Source organism: Triticum aestivum, chromosome 2A, assembly GCF_018294505.1.
Source record: "Triticum aestivum cultivar Chinese Spring chromosome 2A, IWGSC CS RefSeq v2.1, whole genome shotgun sequence".
Taxonomy (NCBI): domain Eukaryota; kingdom Viridiplantae; phylum Streptophyta; class Magnoliopsida; order Poales; family Poaceae; genus Triticum; species Triticum aestivum.
Genome location: NC_057797.1, coordinates 658,662,724 through 658,682,039, shown reverse-complemented (window position 1 = coordinate 658,682,039; position 19,316 = coordinate 658,662,724). Strand labels below are relative to the sequence as shown.

The window sequence follows — 19,316 nt, the reverse complement described above, 5'->3', positions numbered from 1 at the left end:
TAACCATGTGAATTACACACAAATGACAAAATCGTGATTCTGAAAAGATGAACATAGCATGGATTATTCAGCATTTAGAAATCATCATTTTGTCTTTTTATAGCTCACATGTTTACTTATTTCATCACCAAAATTTACACGTGTAATATCCATCCATATGAACATGTAGAATTCTTTTCAGCATTTTTTGAAATTTTAATGTGATTTTTAAACTATTTAAAATAAAGTCCTCTAATGCACCCATGTTCCAAAAATCCACTCTCATCAAACTACCCTATGAATCTATTATGAGAGCAACATATTCTTTGGGAAAACGATAATGGAAAATCTACACCTATTCAGTTAAAGAAGTCAGGTTTATCAATATAGACAGATCCATAGCTTAGGATTCAAGCCCTACCGGAGCAAGGTCAGTGGGGCACAGAAAACAGGGTTGCCAAAAAATACTAAGAAATCATAGAGGCACATGAAAGAAAGTCATATGATGCCACATACCAGTCAAAAAAGAACCTCCAAAGTTCAGAACACAGCAGTCACGCTATAAATGTTTTGAGTAAGCTTTCCCATTGGCTGATCTCAGTTTATATACTGGATTCGCTTCAGTATTAGTACATACATACATATAGCCATATCAGAAAAGTACTGTCACTGTCTTGCTATTCATGTATATACCATTCCTCTCTTGAAAAAAAAAATAGAATAACTACCGACGGTTTTACATAAGAGGAAAAAGGAAACCATCTCCACAAAATTGTTTGACAAATGGTGCATCTATTGTACTAATTCATCGCCATCAAAACAATTTTGTAATATTTTTTGTCATCCACAGATTCGGCTACACTGGTTGATATCTGCAAACATTTTCTAGAATACAATATTTAGAAGCTTGGTTTTGAAGGAGGTCGCCCAACCATTCCTTTTTCCGCATATTTACACATGCAAGCCTGTTGTCACTTCTCATTAAGTGCTGGACAATGCAGAGCAAAAGTTGGCGGCTTGTGAGTGAAAAATCAAGTTGTTCTATGAAAAGATCAGAAATGCTCGCGGACAATGTACCTGGTGATCTTTCCAAGAATCTGTTAGTATCTGTGATACTACAATACTACAGATCTCCACATATATTGATCTGCAGCGAAGACTTAATCAAGCTGGGGAGGCAGGATTACGTCACCACAGGTGGCTGCTATGATTTCCACATGGAAATTGCACTGGGAAAGAACAGAAACTTAACATGTATTTTCAGAACTGAGACCCTGCAAGACAGAAAATAGGAACATTATTTTCAGAACAGAGATCCTGCAAGACAAAAAGATAACAATTTATTTTTTTCGCTTGGCACATCGTATGTTGTACTAGTGAAGTAACTTACCTGTGATGCTTCTCTTCCTTGCGAGGGAAAATCTTCATCTCTTTTAGCTGGATCATGATGATCTCAGGTAAAAAGCTCAGTTCGTCATTCACAAACACCAATTGAAGCTTCTTTGCTTCTTCCTCATCTCTTGCTTAGTGCCAGGTGGCATCAAATGAGGTCGTAGCCGTTTAAAGATCGGGACGCCATTAATCCATTATGTGTAGAAAAAGGCCTTATAGCAATGCCTTCGTTCGCTACTTCGTGAACATATGCAAAGTTGCATCTTCTGTCCAAACAGCGTGATCTGCAACGTTGACGAGCCTTCTCATCAAAACAAATAAATAACACCCTACTCGTTCTGAATTTTACAAGTGCAATAACTTTAGAAAGTTAAACAATAATTTAAGAGTGCATAAAAACACAAACATGAAGATGTGGATATAATCATTAGGAAGGATGTTGTGTTAATCATATAATCACAGGGAATGCTTCATCCCTTGTGGATAAAATTGAAGTCTACAATATTCATCAGACATTGTAGCATTATATGCAGGAACAAATGTTTGTGCATAGTAACTCCACAGTCCATGGAACGGGCATAAGTAATTCAATGCAGCATGTGAAGGCAATAAGAGGTAAAAAGAGGGAACATTAGGTTCAGCTTGACTGCAGAAAACAAAGGGATAACATCTATTTGCACGTATCCATGTGCTATACAAATTTAGATTTTTCTTATTACTTGCCTATTTCACAGATATGCGAAGGACATGTGCAAACTCAGCAGAATTTTCCAACCGAGACACCTTTTACTGCCAACTAGCTTCTTGCAGTTTCTTCTTCATAATCCTAAAACTCTGCTGCCCAGTTTCTGACCAATTAAATGAAGCACCCCTATTCAGCATGTCTGAAAATATAGGCACTTTAGATGGTGCATCCTTCACAGGAACATCGTCATAATCTGCATCAACGGAGAACTTGCGGTCATTACATAATTCTTCAGATATGTAATGAAATGATTGTACTTCAGATATGTATAACATTTGAGGTGAAGTCTACTTCATTTTACTTCACAGGAACTGAAATGATTGTAATTCTTCAGATATGTATAACAGTTGAGGTGAAGTCCGCATGCTACTCGAAACACGCATCGGCAGTGAGGAGCATGGGGCACTACAGAGTGGTGATTACAGAACTGGCATGACATCATTTGGTTGTTTATGACGAAACCCCACAGACAATTAGGGGGGGGGGGGGGGGGTGTTAGTGGAGGATATCCATAAGTTTGATCCCGTAGGTTTAGCATTTTGGGGCTGTAAGTATGTAAGGTAGATCAGAGTTATGTGCATGTGTTTTGATAATGATGAACTGAAGCAGAGGATCAGGGACCAAATTACAGAAAATAATAGCGCGTATTACTGTTGCTGAGAGACTTCAATCATAATGCATCACTAATTTTGTCTCACCTGAGGACCTTGGAAGATGATACTGGATTTTCAAAAATGTGGAGGCACCATTATCCTTTTTATGGCACAGAACTCGAAGGAGGGTATGGATATCATGTACATTTCTTCTCCGAGCAGCTGCGGGTTCAAGATGGTGTGACATATGTTCACTTGCTTTCATCAGCAAATCAATGATAATATCAGCCTGAAAAACAGCAGTCGGTGGCTTTCCTTAAGTTAGTTACTGCATAGCATTTTTCTTGGATAAAAGATTGAAGGAAAAAGAAGCACTAGACCTTTAGCACATAGAGGTCTAAAATCTGCTGAGCTAATTTAGCCTCCTTTTCAATAACATCTGATGGTAAACCTTGGCCTTCTGCTATAAAAAGATCCTGCAAGAAAATATTCAACAGTTATGAAAAATAAATCTTACAATCATATATCCAGTTTCATAAAGGTGTCAACTTGTTAAAATGATATGCTCAATGTCTTGCAAGCCTCTTGCTTCTTTTCTAACTCACAATATGTACAACATACATGTGCTTAAGTCTTATTTTTTCACCTTGAGAATAGCCAGATCATCTTTCATCAAATTCACATCTGTCTCCAAAAATGCGCGGGATGGACCTCCATCAAGTAGGACCCAAATGAATCCTTCCTAATTAAAGTTAACATTTGAAATTTAACCATCTTGTACATCAAATAAATAAGATATTTTTGAAAAAACTGCACCTATGAGAGCATTAGACATATACCATGCATGCTTGAAAAACTCTCAGCACAACTCGGTCTCTCAACACGTCAACGATTAGATCACATACCTGATCAAGAACCTGCAGCATATGTCATTCATCAGTTAATAAGGCTAAAAGCAAGACATGCTTACTGACTGAACATGTAGGTAACTAGGTATCCCAAGTTCGGATTCACTGCCTGCTCAATTGTAGGGATAAAAATCTCCATGCGTGCACTTTCAACGCTAGTACGGTACAAGGAGAAAAGAAGCGAGTCCCTCATATCCCAGAAAACAGCCCTTGTTCCTGCAAAACATTTCTCTGGCAACTAAAGTGAACTGTATCGGGATAATGATTCTTCCAAGGAATATCAGGCTAACGTAACAACAGAAGAGTGCAAAACTATTATTCCTTATACATTTAAAATGAAATTTCGTTTGTGTATTGCTCGGGAACGAACACAGGAAGTTCCACAATTGCAGCAATAGTACATCGCCATGATCTATGGTGTACCTTACCCAAAGCACATATTGGTCTAACTGAAGTGCTATACAATGAGCTAGTTGTATTATAATGGCTCAGTGGGGGTATATGCACATTACGAGGAAACATAAAGTGAATGCCCTACCGGAGAGAGAGAGAGAGAGAGAGAGAGAGAGAGAGAGAGAGAGAGAGAGAGAGAAAGAGAGAACCTACTCCAATATAAAGCAGCTCAAGAAAGAACAGCTCAGCCAATTGCTAGAAGTTATGACAGTATACACTAGATACGCCATATGGATTTTATATTCCTGTTCATATATTTCCCAACTGCATATTTATGCAGCCAAAGGAGCACTAGATTAGCAATTTGATGGCAACTCTAGCAATATACTATCATGGGCACATGGCATCAGATGTCCAGTCCGTTCAGCCCGTCAAGTGTTGAGTCCCATGGAGTTGGTGCACCTAGGGTAGCCATAGCACAATACAAGGGTCGGCTGAATAGGCTTAAGAATAATTCAGTCATCTTGGGGGCAAGTTGATATTGAAGTTAGATGGAAAGTTATCTTATCTTTAGAAGGAAATTTTGGTTTAGACATACATTCTTTCTCTAGAGGATGAGTTCAGTTGGTATTTTAGGGCTGAAACGGTTCTGGTACACGCGGCTCTGATTCTATCAGTTAGGACTTCTTCAAGTTCAGCGCTCTCACACATTAGTTCCACGAGTCCACGGTCTAATCTCATCTTTCTTTTAAAATCCCTCCCATTCAGCCATGCTGATTAGCTCAATACGGTAATTACCCAGATGTACTAGTTGAACATTACAACACTTCCCTAGATTTTAAGAGTTAAAGATAAACAAATAGCAAAATGTTTCTAACAGGTTGCCTGTTCCATGATGTCATGACTACGAACTATCGACTAGAATATATTCTTAAATATGCTTGCATAAAGTTTATTTCAACTAATAGGAGTGAATTGTGGAGAGCACAGACTAAGTAGCTCACCAATGAAGTTCAAGATCGTGTCAGTTATATTCACCGCAGTCCTTCGCACATCATCAAATATTGTAAATAACTCATCAATCGATTCATCAGAAGGCGAACTTTTTGAAGTAGCTCCTTCACTGGCCATATAAGACAAATAGTCTAACAATCCCACAGCTGCAAGAAAAGAGGAACAAACATTAGTCATGTATAATTTTCCTTCCATATACTGTAACTCATCAATCGAATCATCACACGATGACAATTTTTCAGAGAACTCCTTCACTAGGCATATAAGACGAGAAGAGTCTACCAACTCCACGACTTCAATATAAGTACAGGAACAAATACTACTTATGCATAAGGTATCGTCTATAACACTAAGCTTGGCAAACTTCACATACGGACAACTTATAACTCTTGCTTCATTTGTTTTGCTCTGTTCTGTTGGTTTTTATATAAAAAAATCCGTTTGTTTTGCTGTTATGCCTAGAGTCTATGTTTCTGTTTTTGTCTTGCTGTACTTTTGTTATATTGCTGTTATGCCTAGGAGTCTATGTTTCTGCTTTTTTCTTGCTATACTTTTGTTATATTGACGCCTTCAATCTAATGAAAAAGACAAGCAGTCAGTTGTATGTCAGGAAAAAAATCATAACCCTTGCTTACGGTATCAACAGTCTAAGAAGCCCATGGCATAAAGGCTCGAATTTCTCACCACCAATGCTCCTAGACATACATATGAAATTCCTCTAGAGCAGCTCGTTAAACAGTATTTGAGCTTGTAACCCTTTTTAAGGTCAATCTAACAGCCCCCCAACCCTGCATTGTTCATAAGTCTCCATTGACCCATATGATTGCATAAACAAATGCCGCCCCAGTTAGGGAAGAAAAAGGCATAAAAATAATTGGTTACCATGACTTCAAGGATACCTTGATAACAACCATGTGATATGAAAATTACAGAAGGACAAACTTGTTTGGTATTGCTGTGGAAGTGTGGATTTTGAAACACACTTACTTCCAATAGATTTGATCATACTAGTTAGTTAATAGCATTGTTTTTTGGAGTTAAAACAATAAAATCTTGCTAGAACTAATAAGACTAGTAAGTCGAAAGCATGTTTTTGGATCTACAACAACAAAACCTCTCACTAACTAGACACAATGCAGCACTGTAACAACAAAAATGGGCCACAGAGGGTGGATTACCTGACTGGACATCGACCCAGGATTGTTTGATGCCCTCTTCTATGGTATCAAGTTGATCTCTAATGTACTGCAGCATTCAGCAAATAACTGGATCATAAGAAAATTGATACTAAAAATAGTGCATGTGGTGACAAGAATAATGGAAGCGATTCTGTTTATCTAGACCATATAGAAGATTAAAAATGCCGGCAAAGTTATAGAACTTTTATGAAATCATTCCATGACAAGATTAGGGATGGCAGAAAGGGATGGTTTGAGCGGGTAACGCTATCCAAAACCCGCCAATGCAAGCCTGGTACTCGTCTGGCCCTCCTTTCATAGACAACAGGTATGGTACCAAGATGGTAACTGGAGGTGTGACGTGCTGAAAAGGGTACAGCTGGATGTTCGTGGGCAATGGGCTGCTAAGAGCTATTTGCAAGTGCGGAGCTCATATGAAGCAACTGGGTCGATATGCTTTTACCTAACACAAAGCAGGCTTACACAATTGTGTGAGAGGTGTGGAGTAGTGAAGCCATTTATTACATATTTTGATATTCGAGTAACCATGCCCTCTCAGTCCCAGTGACATTCATGGGTATCTTCCATGTAGGAGACAAGCCCCCTGTGCCCACGCTCCACGGGTGCACCCGGATCCGTGGGCAAGACTGCCATTCTTGGTGCAGTGCCGACCTGCGTGTCGAAACTGACTGAGGATTTTTGTAAATATGATGTTTTTCCATAACTGAATAACCCATTTTCAAAACAAAACAAAAACCTTTGATTCTACGACCATGGCAGCATTTGATCAAAATGAACACAATTGGGCATCTACAAAACACAGGTCACAGATGCATTGCTGCAAGGGTTTAATGAAAAATCCAGTCATGCGGTTTGGGAAGAGGTGGGGTAACCAAAATGTCTTGCCTGAAGGGTGTTGAGTTTCACACATAATTGTGGGATTGTCAAATTGTTCAATTTATTAGCCACCTTCTCTTCACGAACTGCAGGCTCAATAGGTTTCCTTCTGGCAAATGGATTAACTGATTCCGCATAACGTGTCAAGACTGGCGCAACAGGTAGCAGGGTAGCTCTAGAAACTGCAATCGAGAAATAACAGATGAAGAAAAAACAGTTATTGATACAACAAAGCAAAAGTAATTAATACCGTTTTTAGAAGATACAAAAAAAGCACTCCCTCCGTAAAGAAATATAAGAGCGTTTAGATCGCTACTTTAGTGTTCTAAACGCTCTTATATTTCTTTACGGAGGGAGTAGATGCTATATACTTGTGAAACTGCTACATGCTATTGTGCTTCATAAGTATTAAGGCATTGCTTAAAAGCAAAGAAGATGATGGCTGTAGCGGTATCCCACAGCCTCTAGGATGTAGTAGGCAAATGTATCAGTCTTTTGATCAGTTGATTCGGTTCATGTATATTTTCAGTTTTTGTTATATGCGCAAAGTTAGGGACTACGATGACACAGGCATTTAAACAACTCACGCAATTAAAAAAAAGCTTCTGTAGCAATGCATCAGCATTTAACTTCTGTAGCAACGCACAAGCATTTAGCTGGTATGTCTAATAATCCAAGTACTAATTCAAATATGTACTGAAAACAGTACCAGATGTGGCAAACTCATAATCTTTTCAAAGATACATGGTGTTTCACATTAAATTATAATAGTCCTTAAATTGCAAGAATACCAACACAGAGATCTCATGATACCCATTGACAGATCTGTTAATAGTAAACCTAGTCACAAGGCTGTGCAAGTAACACCAGCATCAGTGTGGTGCCTAAGAGTATGATGCCGACTCAGTGTAGTCTTCGTTCCAAGATCATTTGAGGTCAACAGTTCACTTATAAAGTGGGCAGTTCCGTTGACACACCTGACGTGATGAGATTAGGACTCATGTTGGTTACTTACTGTCATACCTACTACTCCCTCTGTTCGGAATTACTTGTCTCGGATATGGATGTATCTAGAACTAAAATACGTCTAGATACATCCATTTCTGCGACAAGTAATTCCGAACGGAGGGAGTACAAATGTACTGTACAAATGAGACCTCGTGGGTTCAAGATAGGGCATTGCCATTTACGCAGGATTAAGGCATACCTTGTTGATTTTCCATGTGAAGCAAATAGACTTGAAGGCTGCTAGTGATCCCTATAAGCAGACTTCGCAGGTGGACAATATCCAGAGGTAGACTTGAGTTAAAAAACTGATCAATAGTCTGCACATAGAATGATCAGATAAGCCCCAAGCAAATATAAGAGTATTAACTGAATAAAAAATGAGAAAAATGTGAGTTTGTAATAGAACAGCCGTCAGAATTTTTTTGAAGAACTTCAACATTCAGGCAGTGACTGCAAATATTGAAGATTCTGCCTCCATACTGAACTTCCAAATATTCAGCTTGCATCAAGATCAGATAGCATTTTTTTAAGGGAAGCCCCGGCAATATAAATAGGAGGCTAAATTTGTGTCCATGATGATGAACCCAAGTGGTGGGATTGTACACCTACTCGTCCAATCAAATGAGCTAGGCTCATTTCCTAGTAATCACCATGTTTACTAATAAGTTTGCACCAAGTCATCCAAAAGCAAGAGATTTTTTTTGTTCTCTTCATTTTCTTCAGGAACATAAAATATGGTGGTAACTGAGCTCATTAGAAGAAAAGCTGACCTCCTCCACAATCCGGAAGACTTCAACCATAGATGTTGCTAGTTTCCTGTGAACTGACAGAGGCTCCCAATCCTATGGACCAGAGATGAAACAACAGCCCGCATGAACAATTTGTCTTGGGACACTTAAAAGAAGACAAAAAAATACATACGAAAGACAAACAAAAGAAATTTATGATGCATAACAAAAGTCTGAAGTAAGAGTTGGCTATTAAAGAGGAATCTTAAATAGAAAAAATTGAAGTACCCAACTAAAGAATGTCATATGGGCTACCGTTATCTTGTTGCGACGGCAGTACTAGTTACAGAGTTGTGTCAATAACAACAACCATATGCGTCTGATTATATTACATATGTAGCACCAGTACAGTTCTGTTGAAACTTACCATGCCAGTTTAAGTAAAATCAACACTGAGCTATCCCGCTGCACTAAGGTTGTTCAAATCTGACATTGTAGTTAATATATTATTATCTTGTCACAATAAATGAAGCTCAAATTTTCTTCTTTCTTGGCAAGATTCAACCTGACTGCAAGACTGTAACTACCAATTTAACATCATAAAATGCATTGAGCTAGCAGTCAAGTTACTGTATGAACCATGTGGCACTAAAAATGAATGTGATCAAATTTGCACCAAATAATACCCGCATGCACAATTTTACAATCACGCCACTTTATACCAAAATCTACAGAGGGATTTTCCTATTTTCCATGTGAGCATCAATGCAAAGTAAATACAGAATCATTTTCAGGATGTTCTAGCAAAATTAACTATGCACTAAAAAATCTTAGCAGTGAATTTTGCATAGGGTAACAAACCTCAATCTCAATGGTACGCTTTGTCCACTCCAAAACATTCTCATGTTGAGCATGAAGCCACTGAAGAATGATGGATGAAGAAAAACGATCTATCTGTTTAAAATTTAAAAGGTGTCATTTAGTCCAACATAATGTAACTGTGGAAATGCCACTTGGCATACCAATACAGTTTGATCTAAACTAAAAATGAGAAGTTGCTTGCAAGGTATTTTGAAAGTTAAGTGCATGAAATTTGTTAAGTCCAACATAATGTACTTTAATGTTTGCCTTATAAGTAAATGGAAACTGATTGCTGTTGTGAGAAGTTGCTTGCAAGGTATTTCGAAAGTTAAGTGCATGAAATTTGTTCCATGTGACTCCCAACTCGGTTGTTTATAATTTTATTTTATTTTGCAAAGTGTATAAATAGTTGTCCTGGCATTGTAATAAGATTAGGTTTTGACGTTATGAATAAACTACTAGGGAAGACATTGCGTCAAGATGATTGTGTCAAGAAACAGCAAGGTATCTACGAAATCAGGATAGCTTAGCAGTTTGACAGGCACAATAAAAAAGGTTCTTAGTAGCATATCAAACCACTGACTTCCATAGTTCTACATTACTTTGGTACCATCAGCTATGAAATTAGCAGAACGGATTATACAAGATATTTCATGTTTATAAAAATCGCATCATAGGGGTAGAGGGAGAAGATTATTTTACACTCATTATGTTAACAAAAGCCCAAATGTATAAAGCGTTCCCAAGTATTTTCAGGATAAAGCATACTTTCAAATATTCATGTATAACGAGCACAAAGCACATCCTCATGCCTTACCATGTATGGTTTTAGGAAGTTAGACAATGAAGACCCAGCAGCTTCCCCGTACATTGAGTAAAGCTTCTGAGCTATACAGAGCTCAAAGCTACTCGATGCTCCCAGTATCTCTTTCAAGTTTTCTGAATGATCCGTCCCTTCCAGGAACAGCTCCTTCATACCAATGGTAGTAGCAAACATCAATACATCATTACAAGTTGACACAACAAAAATATTGCAGCTGAGCCGGACAAGGGAGTTTACTAACCAGTTGTTGGCCATAAAGTAGGTGAAAGACAGTTAGTGCTACTCTTCCAGCTTCAGGATAATATTTGTGAAGTACTGGGCTGAATGCAGAGCACTCTTTCTCCACTAATAGCTTTAGCTCACTTGCAAGCAATATCAATGGATGCTTAAATTCTGCTTTTGATTGGCCATCTGCTGCAATTAGGGCCTAATGAAGCATAATGGAAATATGAAACATTAAAAATCATGCTCTATTTTTTGCCAAATGTATTTGATAGTGGGACACAGGATGATTTAACTCACATGCTTATATGCAACTTGAATGGATCTGACAACGAGTATGTGAATCAATGTAGATTCTGCTGAACTGCCAGGCGGGGTCCCAATGAGCTGAAATAAATCCAAAATATATCAAAGCATTGCACTGTGGACCCTGAAAGCAACTTATGAGGCAAATTTGAGTGTCTTAATGGAACCAAAATTTATTAATAAGGCCTTGATTGGATGGAAAGGATCCCAGGTCATTCAAACAAGGCCTAATAAGGGGAACAAGAGAAGGTTAGCATCCAACACAAAAGACAAACTAACTGATGAGCCAAAACACTCCAAGTGACTTTACATGACAAGAGGGATCAAACTGACCAAAAGGGAGCACTCATGTCCGTGTTTTATTAAGACTGCCAAAAGAATTTGATGGAAGTATTATGAAAAATATCAATTCAGGCCTTCAGGATGATGATCTGTAGCTTATCTTAACTCCTTACAACATTGATTACATTAGCAACCATGGTACAAACATGACTAGTGAACAATCTGATCCAAGTGAAACTTTTTTTGTTTCTTATATCTTCTCACATTCTGTAGGTCATGACTAAAGTCTAGAAGTAGGACATACAAAGCAAAATGTGTGATTTACCACATAACATTTTTAAGGAATTTTTTTTATGAGGAACGTTCATGTACGGCCAGCCAGCAAATATCTCCTAGTTTGAGCAAGTTGTAAACGCCTCTTTTCTGAGAATTTCCCTGCTGAATGGAGTTTAGTGTCAATTATCATGACTATGTCAGGCCTTGCAGGGTATATATAACTTTGATAGTTTGGAATTAAATATGTTACATCAATATTCAGAGATTATCTCTACTTATGTCAAACTAACACAAGAATATTTTTATTTAACCAGAATGGGTAAGGCACTGTAAGGGCAGGATGCATCGGATATACACTCGAGGAACTAGGTATCGATTTAATTAAGAAAAAAGAGGCACGCCAATTCAGTTGGAGAGGACTCAGTCCTGGCCCACTCCCCTGCCCAATTGAGCTAGGCTCCATTCCAGGTAAACGAGGGTGCATATATAGAAGTACTATAGTAGAACTAAAAAAAATCTAACCATGGATTCCTCGTCATCATCATTAAGATTTGCCGCTGAAAGTAACACCAAGTTCAGCATGCTCTCGAAGATTGAACAGTTAGCCTGTACCAGAAAGGCAAGATTAAGAAGCTCTTATGGCAAACTTTGTCGCAGCATTATGCCAGTTTTGCGGATTGGTTTCTGGTAATATAAATCGGAAGGACCAACCCCTTTTTTCCCTATATAAAAGAACTTTTAGACAAAACAAATGTAAATCGGACTAAATCATTGTTGAAACTGATTAAGTTGAAGGCCATGACTCATGAGACAAATAATAATGGATGACTAACCTGCATCTGCAACTGTCTTAAGTGTTTTGAATTTATGTTTTTTCTCGAATATGCATTTGTCTAGGAGAGAAAATGTCAAGGTGACACAAAGTACAGGCAAAGGCCGAAAAGAGTAGAAATCTAGAAAAACTAACCAAAAGCCTAACTAAACAAAAACCTGCAGAGACACAGAAAACAGCCTACAGAAGAATTAAAGCGGAGAAATAGAAAACTTATGCTTATTCAGTAATAAAAGAATTGGCGGGCCATGGTTATAATTCAACAAAGTATACTTCCATCATCTGCTTGGCCTATGATAAATTTCTAACATGGACATGGATATAAACATTTGTCAAATCATAGGTCACAAGACAGTCAGGTTAACTTCAGTACCAGCCTGAACCTAAGAGTTCATCTAAGAAGTAATATAGATGACCTAGGCTATAAGCATCTATGCATCCTTCATGCATTACAGAACAATTACTAAATGATATAACTTGTGTTAATAGGTTTGGTAGAACATGAAGGCACATCTACCTATAAGTTGATGGCCTGATGGATTAAAAAAATCCTCAGCTGAAATATTTAAAGATCCAAACAGGGGAGGTAACAAACCTGACTGAAGTATAAGTGATAATTCTTCAGTTGTCTGCGACACCACATGTTTATTTTAAGAAGGGCACTGTCCACCAAATTTAGAGCGCCGTTGCTTCCAAATCCTTCCACAGAACAAACAAAGCTATCCATATACAGCTCTGCTTCTCTAACATTATTATGTAACTGAAGTTTCTGTATCTGAAGATCTGTCTGTTTCAGTAGAAGAATTTCCCTAGTTTGAGCAAACTGAAAAAAAGGAAATTAACCATACAAATCAGTATGGCATCACTGGCATGGTACTAGCACTAACAAAATGCTCTTGCCAAGAAAAACATTTTTGAAGAATGGAAGAAGGAAGCTTTCCATGTAAGAAGTGAGCTAAGCAGAATAAAATCGAATTAGTTTATCATTCACAAGACAATCGGTCTGTACCAGTTGTTCAAAAACAAGTCTGAAAATGTTTCTCAATTCTAAGTTGCTAAGTTCACCAAACAATATATGTCAATGCCACTCAACATGTTGGTAAATAACAGATCAGCAAATCCTTGCTGCCCTTCAAAATAATATACAATTAGGTGCTTCTAAAGCAATGGAAATGAAGAGAACCTAATGGAGAACCTATATATTCACAATGCAGTCATTTTGAAAAATGACAGAAGGTAATATCCCAAATGTCTACTACTCCCTCCGTTCCTAAACATAAGACCTTTTAGAGATTTCAATATGGACTACGTACGGAGCAAAATGAGTGAATCTACACTCTAAAATATGTCTATATACATCCGTATGTAGTTCGTATTGGAATATCTAAAAGGGCTTATATTGAGAAACGGAGGGAGTACTATAAACATAACAGTTGGTGGCGCTGGCCCGTCTGCCGCTCCCTTTGCTCTGACAAGTGGGACCCTTGCAATTTTCTAAACTACCCCTGAAGTTGAGTTGTTTTTGCCCACAAGAACCACCCAATCATGTGGCTTAACCCGGATTTAGGTCCACAACTGTTTTCTAGTACTATATTATCAGCCAAATTTGGACCAGCATGTGTAGTCTATGCAATATATTGTCCATGGCAAAAGTGAGTTCACTGTTTCAAATATGCCTGTCATTTTTCTGGTAGTGATTTCAATACGCAAATAAAAATATACTGTTAATATTCCTTCTATCTGTTTGTGACAAATGGATCTTCTGCAACTCCAAATCTAACAGTATGCATGATTATAATGCCACAGTAACATGACGCAGTAACGGACGAACAACTTGCTACTAGTATAAAAGAAATGCCTATTATTCAACACGGAACTCTGGCTAAAGTTCAGTTTTCAGCATTGGACTCTAAAACTGTTTTGAGTTGCAAACATAATCTGCTCGAACATACTTTTCACCCTCAGATGGTTCTGCGGGTGGTTTTAACTGACATGGATGCCATGTGTCCACCACCTCACTGCCATGAACAAACAAATACTACAATGAGGCACAATCTAAAACAAGCCCCGCCATTTTGATTTAAAAAATCACAATAAATGCTAGAGATGGAAGAAAAATTGGTAGGAACAGATGAATACATGGAACTTGGTGTAGCAATGATGTGTGGACACATGTCATCCACGTCACCCAAAACCACTTGTGAAACTACCAGAGTGTGAAAAAGCATGGTTTCTGTTAAGAGTTATATTATATTGCATGTATAGCCTGCATATTCTCCCCGTTGTATGAGGGGTTTTCTGCATATTTCCCACCTGTACATGCATATATATATTGGCCATTGGCCCTCAGGAAATACAAGTTGCATATTTCCTAACTTGGTATTAGAGCCCTAGGGTTTTTTTTTAGGCACGCGCAGCTCGTGCTTGATCCTCTCTCGTGCCGCCGGTTTCTGTTCTTGCCGGCTACGCTGCTGCCTACCGCTGCTGTACCTCCCATCCACCCACAGGTCAACGCCCCAATCCCACAGGCCAAGTCCCCTAGGTCGAAGGCATGCGTCGCCCGCCTGCTGAAGCACTCGCCTGCAGGTCCTGGCCCTGGAGCTCGCTGCCGTCCTGGTCAACTCTGCCCTGCCGGATCCATCCAGCTTCAGGCCTATTTGCTACGTGGGGTAGTAATCCCTCGGATCGCCGTTCACTTTCTACTTACTGTGTTTTTCTTGGTGGTTCTCTCATTGCCTGGAAGACAAAGAAACAGACTGCAGTTTCCTGTTCGAGCGCAGAGGCTGAGTTGCAGTCTATGGCTTTGTTGACGGCAGAGGTGTCTTGGTCATGATGGTTACTTCAGGAGTTTGGTGTTTCTGTCCTACTCCCCTCTTGTCAGACAGTATAAGTATTATCAGTATAGCACGTCGCCCTGTGAAGCATGAGCTCACCAAGTGCTTCTATTGTGCGCGCTGGTGTGCAGGATCGGGTTATTGCTCTTCAGTATGTGCCTTCCGAGTTACAGTTGGCGGATTTCTTTACGAAGGTCTGGATTAGAGTGCAGCATCCAAACTCAGTGTTGTGGATCCACCCTGAGTTAGAGGGGGGGGGGGGGGGGGGGGGGGGGGTAGAGTTATATTATATTCCAGTATAGCCTGTATGTTTGCCCCATTGTATGAGGGGTATTCTGCATATTTACCACATATATAATACTGTATATATTAGCCATTGGCCCTCAGGATATACAAGTTGCATATCCCCGCAGAAAAAAAATACGAGTTGCATATTTCCTAACGGTTTCAATGGTTGAAGGTTGTGAACCAACCGGTCTGAAGAGTTCAGGGTTGAAAAGTAGAATTCTTCCGATAAAAAAAGGGGAGCAAACAGTGTAGCAAATAGACCTTCTGGAAAAGCACCCAAGCATACAGGGCATCATGCAACTTTTGGGTAATGCCCAATATAGGCCAGGTCAGCTTCATTGTTTCAAGTATTTCATCAGCCTCCTGGTAGCAAACAGAATAACACCGTCAGGAACTCAAGATGCAACCTTTGACTTAATGCCACATGTCATTCAAGAACAATTCTGGTACATATGCAATAAAGTGAGTTTTCTAAGCATACCAAAAAGAAAAACAAACCTCTACAAGTTGCCCATCTTCAAGAATATCGAAGACACTGGAGAGTAGCTTCTCATATAGCCTAGAATTAAAATGATAGCTCTGAGTCCAATGGTAGGTTTCGCCTTTAAGGCCGAACTTCTTTGAAGCTGTAGATAGTCTTGTGTTGTATCTTTCAATGATAGTCAAGACCTCAATACGCCCATCAGGAACACTCACGACCCAGTCCTGGAATAGTTTATGATGCAAATATAGACGCAACTCAGTATTGAGACCGAGGGCAACTTGAAGAGAAAGATTAAATAATTGATGTGGCTTATGAGACACTAGTAATATTAATGATTAATCAATACAAAATGATGTAAGATATGGATAATGGTACTTGCCTCTGTATTTTTTAGCTTGGAGAGAACTATCCGCAATGTTTCACTCATGTTGCACTCATGAGATGCTGAGAACAGAAGTAATTCTTCTAGAACATTTACCTGGAGAGAAGAATTGTGAATAATAGTTTGAACAAGCATCCATGCTGTAGAGAGAAACAACTAAAGATTCTTGCCTGTCTTCTTTGCCATTGTACACGCAATCTTTCTGTTGGGAAATCAAATTTGCCAACAGAGCTTAATAGTTGTAGTGCTATGCAAGGCACGTCAAGTTGTCCCTGCACCATCTTCGAACCAATACGTCTTAAAGCTCTCTTAGCCAATGTATCCATAGATTCTGATATCTGAAATAATGTGTTCTTATAGTGAGTTCTATCCACACTAACCCCTTGTATTATAATCAGGGAAACAGAATAAAAAGAAGTTCAAAACCACCAAGAACCAAAAAGAATGAACTTCTCCTAGCTAGAACTTTCTGTCCTTGGGTCAGCATAGGAAAATTTAGAGTCCCAAAAAAAGAAGAAAATGGTATTTTAATGGGCAGATAAAAGGGAAAACAAATACAAATAGAGTCCTTTGATAGTCTAAGCTTCCTCAGATCATTATGCAGTATGCATACTTCCAGTATGCACACATGGAATGAAGGGAGACCACATGAGTTTGGCAACATGTGAACCTTGCTATCATTGCCAAGTATTTTAAAAGCAAATCACAAAAGTTATTTTAGTTAAACTAACAAAAAGATGGGACAATACAGAAATTGGTGAAGGACCTTGCCTCCATTTGTACTCGGATCAAATCAAGATGGTGGGTATAATAATTTTCCATCTGAGGTACTGAATTAGATCCTTCAGTCTTCGACCTCAAACCCTTCAAGAATTTAGGCTTCTTTTCTCTCTTCTCTTCAGCGAAGTACATTTTTCCACTGTTGGTTACATATCATTAAGGAAGAGATCACAACAATGAGTTAATGGTGTAAATATGAATATGGACATCGAGTCGGGTTTATGTGTGAATTACCTGACAAATAGAGAAGCGAGAAGGACCTCATAAGCTGTTTCTCTTAGATCATCATCAGACAATTCTTAAAGGTCGAATACAGAGTACATAATTAGTTCAAGAATACAAATTAGGAAACCCTACTTGCCCTTTGTAAAAAGAGGGGGGAGCCAAGCACAGCACAAATGAAGCATGGACATTTGTCTACCTGCATTTAATCTAGGTAAACCTAGAGAAAGAAGATCCATTTCTTTGGCTTGCCGAGGAGACGTATTTGCCAGACTAAGATCCTTCAGAACATAGGATGCTCCCTGAATGTTAACTGCTACTTTAAAAGAATCACTATGTTTCCTTGCTCTACTTGAGTTCTCTTCTGCAGGTGGTTCGGGTCCAATGTCCGGTGCTACTTTCTTTGGAGGAGAACCAGAGCCTTCTGGCCTTGAAAGAAGAAAATATGAGTTCCCTGATGGCGAGCTCGTCTGTTGAATGGAAAATTCTTAACAATTGCAGAAAAATTGCAAGCAGTTGTTCATGGATCATTAAACTGTTATTTAACTTCTAGCATTTAATTTCTGTTGATATAACACTATTCATTGATTGACCAGGAGCAATTATCTAACGAAACAAGGTGCCAGATCAAACTTGGGAGCTGAAATGGATGGGAAATTTCGAGCGGGCAGCTGAGACATACCATGATCGGGTACCTCCTGTCGTCAAAGTACCTCCTGGTGGCCTCCGAAGCGTCAAACTGCGCGCCTGATATATCAACAAAAACACACGCGCGCAGCCGACAGTTAGCCCAATTCAATTTTCAGAATAAACGCTCCACCCGCGCCGCACACACACGGCCGGGTACGGAGGGGGGAGAGGCCGCCTTACCGGAGGCGACGCAGTCGAGAGCGTAGTCGGCGCTGACGGCGTCGAGATCGACGCGGGAGAGGTCGACGGCGCGGCCGCCGGCGGAGGAGAGGAGGAAGCCCAGGAGGCGGCGCCGGTCGCGGCGGTACGCCTCCAGGAGCGACGCCGCCGAGTCCATGGCCGCGCGCAGAACCTCTCGAGGGTTTCGGGGGGCGCGGAGGAGAGGAGGAGGGAGCGGGGCGGGGCGGAAAGCTGCGCGGTGCGGGTGCGAGTGCGGAGTGCAGAGAGAAAGCAGCTGTGGGAGAAAAATAACGGAGGAATGGGGGGAGGGGTTTGGTCCGACCGGCGTGGGGAACAAACGAGGCCGCACGCAATCGCGTGAGCAGAAACCGTCAAACGGTAACGACGATGGGCAGCCGCCCTGTTCGGCCCTCGGCAGTGAAGGGAGCACTCGAGACGGAAGACTAGTAGCGAGAGCGACCGGCGTACCGGGTACGGCCGTACCCGGCTCCTTTTGAATATTTTCCCTGCGGCAGTTCCTCTCAAATTTTGACGTTCTCTCCTAAAGTATAATGATCTAAATGAATTCATATATCTGGTCATCGATGGTAGGTCTCCTGCTCATCTGGTGAAGTTTCGGGCTCCTAAATCGCGCCCGATGTGCAGGTGTCGTCTGTCCACAAAGGAGGTGATTTCTCGAAAAGAAGAGAAATTTGCGGGGAGGTGATTTGAAATTCCTGAATCATCTGGCGGCCTGGGTGGATATATTCAATACTGCCGGATCACAGACCAGCAGACAACCGTGGGTCCTCCATTATGTGAGATTCCAGAACGGCTACATTTCGAATATTTCCCCTTTTTACTGAACACTCGACCAATCGAGCCACTGCTTTTTCCCGATGTGATGGTTTACTGAAGCGAAATTGCACCAGTACTACGAACAGTCCTCCCTTCCATGGCAACCAGCTCAGTAAAATGCTTTGAAAAATTATAAGATACAAGAGTACCAGTCAAGAAAAGCGATGCTGGAGGAGAACCGC

General features: G+C 39.9%; 1 protein-coding gene across 3 annotated transcripts; it reads right to left on the bottom strand.

Moving 5' to 3' along the window:
• Positions 1 to 533: 533 nt before the first annotated feature.
• Positions 534 to 18,615, bottom strand: LOC123190038 (protein unc-13 homolog). Of its 3 annotated transcripts, none has more exons than XM_044602584.1 (29): positions 18,298 to 18,615; positions 18,110 to 18,174; positions 17,627 to 17,897; positions 17,440 to 17,503; positions 17,197 to 17,344; positions 16,596 to 16,763; positions 16,423 to 16,521; positions 16,058 to 16,264; positions 15,821 to 15,922; positions 13,033 to 13,260; positions 12,128 to 12,211; positions 11,042 to 11,128; positions 10,761 to 10,946; positions 10,514 to 10,666; positions 9,697 to 9,789; positions 8,878 to 8,949; positions 8,307 to 8,424; positions 7,109 to 7,281; positions 6,203 to 6,269; positions 5,015 to 5,170; positions 3,727 to 3,833; positions 3,549 to 3,626; positions 3,356 to 3,451; positions 3,090 to 3,185; positions 2,815 to 2,998; positions 2,095 to 2,309; positions 1,370 to 1,655; positions 1,057 to 1,253; positions 534 to 967 (listed from the first exon to the last, which is right to left on the bottom strand). In XM_044602584.1, exons 1-26 carry the CDS (start codon positions 18,452 to 18,454, stop codon positions 2,158 to 2,160), a joined length of 3,411 nt encoding a protein of 1,136 aa, XP_044458519.1. In that variant the 5' UTR covers positions 18,455 to 18,615; the 3' UTR covers positions 534 to 967; positions 1,057 to 1,253; positions 1,370 to 1,655; positions 2,095 to 2,157. The 3 variants fall into 3 exon arrangements, with proteins under 3 accessions (XP_044458519.1, XP_044458520.1, XP_044458521.1); XM_044602585.1 differs by having other exon boundaries at positions 919 to 967; positions 17,627 to 17,851; positions 18,298 to 18,524; XM_044602586.1 differs by having other exon boundaries at positions 919 to 967; positions 17,627 to 17,856; positions 18,298 to 18,476.
• Between the last annotated feature and the right edge of the window lie 701 nt (positions 18,616 to 19,316).

Bases quoted from the DNA above. Each gene is read 5' to 3' on its own strand.
- LOC123190038 (XM_044602584.1), bottom strand. From the start codon at position 18,454: ATGGACTCGGCGGCGTCGCTCCTGGAGGCGTACCGCCGCGACCGGCGC. The intron at 16,764-17,196 runs GCAAGGTCCTTC...ACATTATTTCAG, and splicing joins TGATCCGAGTACAAATGGAG to ATATCAGAATCTATGGATAC. The intron at 3,452-3,548 runs GTATATGTCTAA...AACTTTAATTAG, and splicing joins GAGTTTTTCAAGCATGCATG to GAAGGATTCATTTGGGTCCT.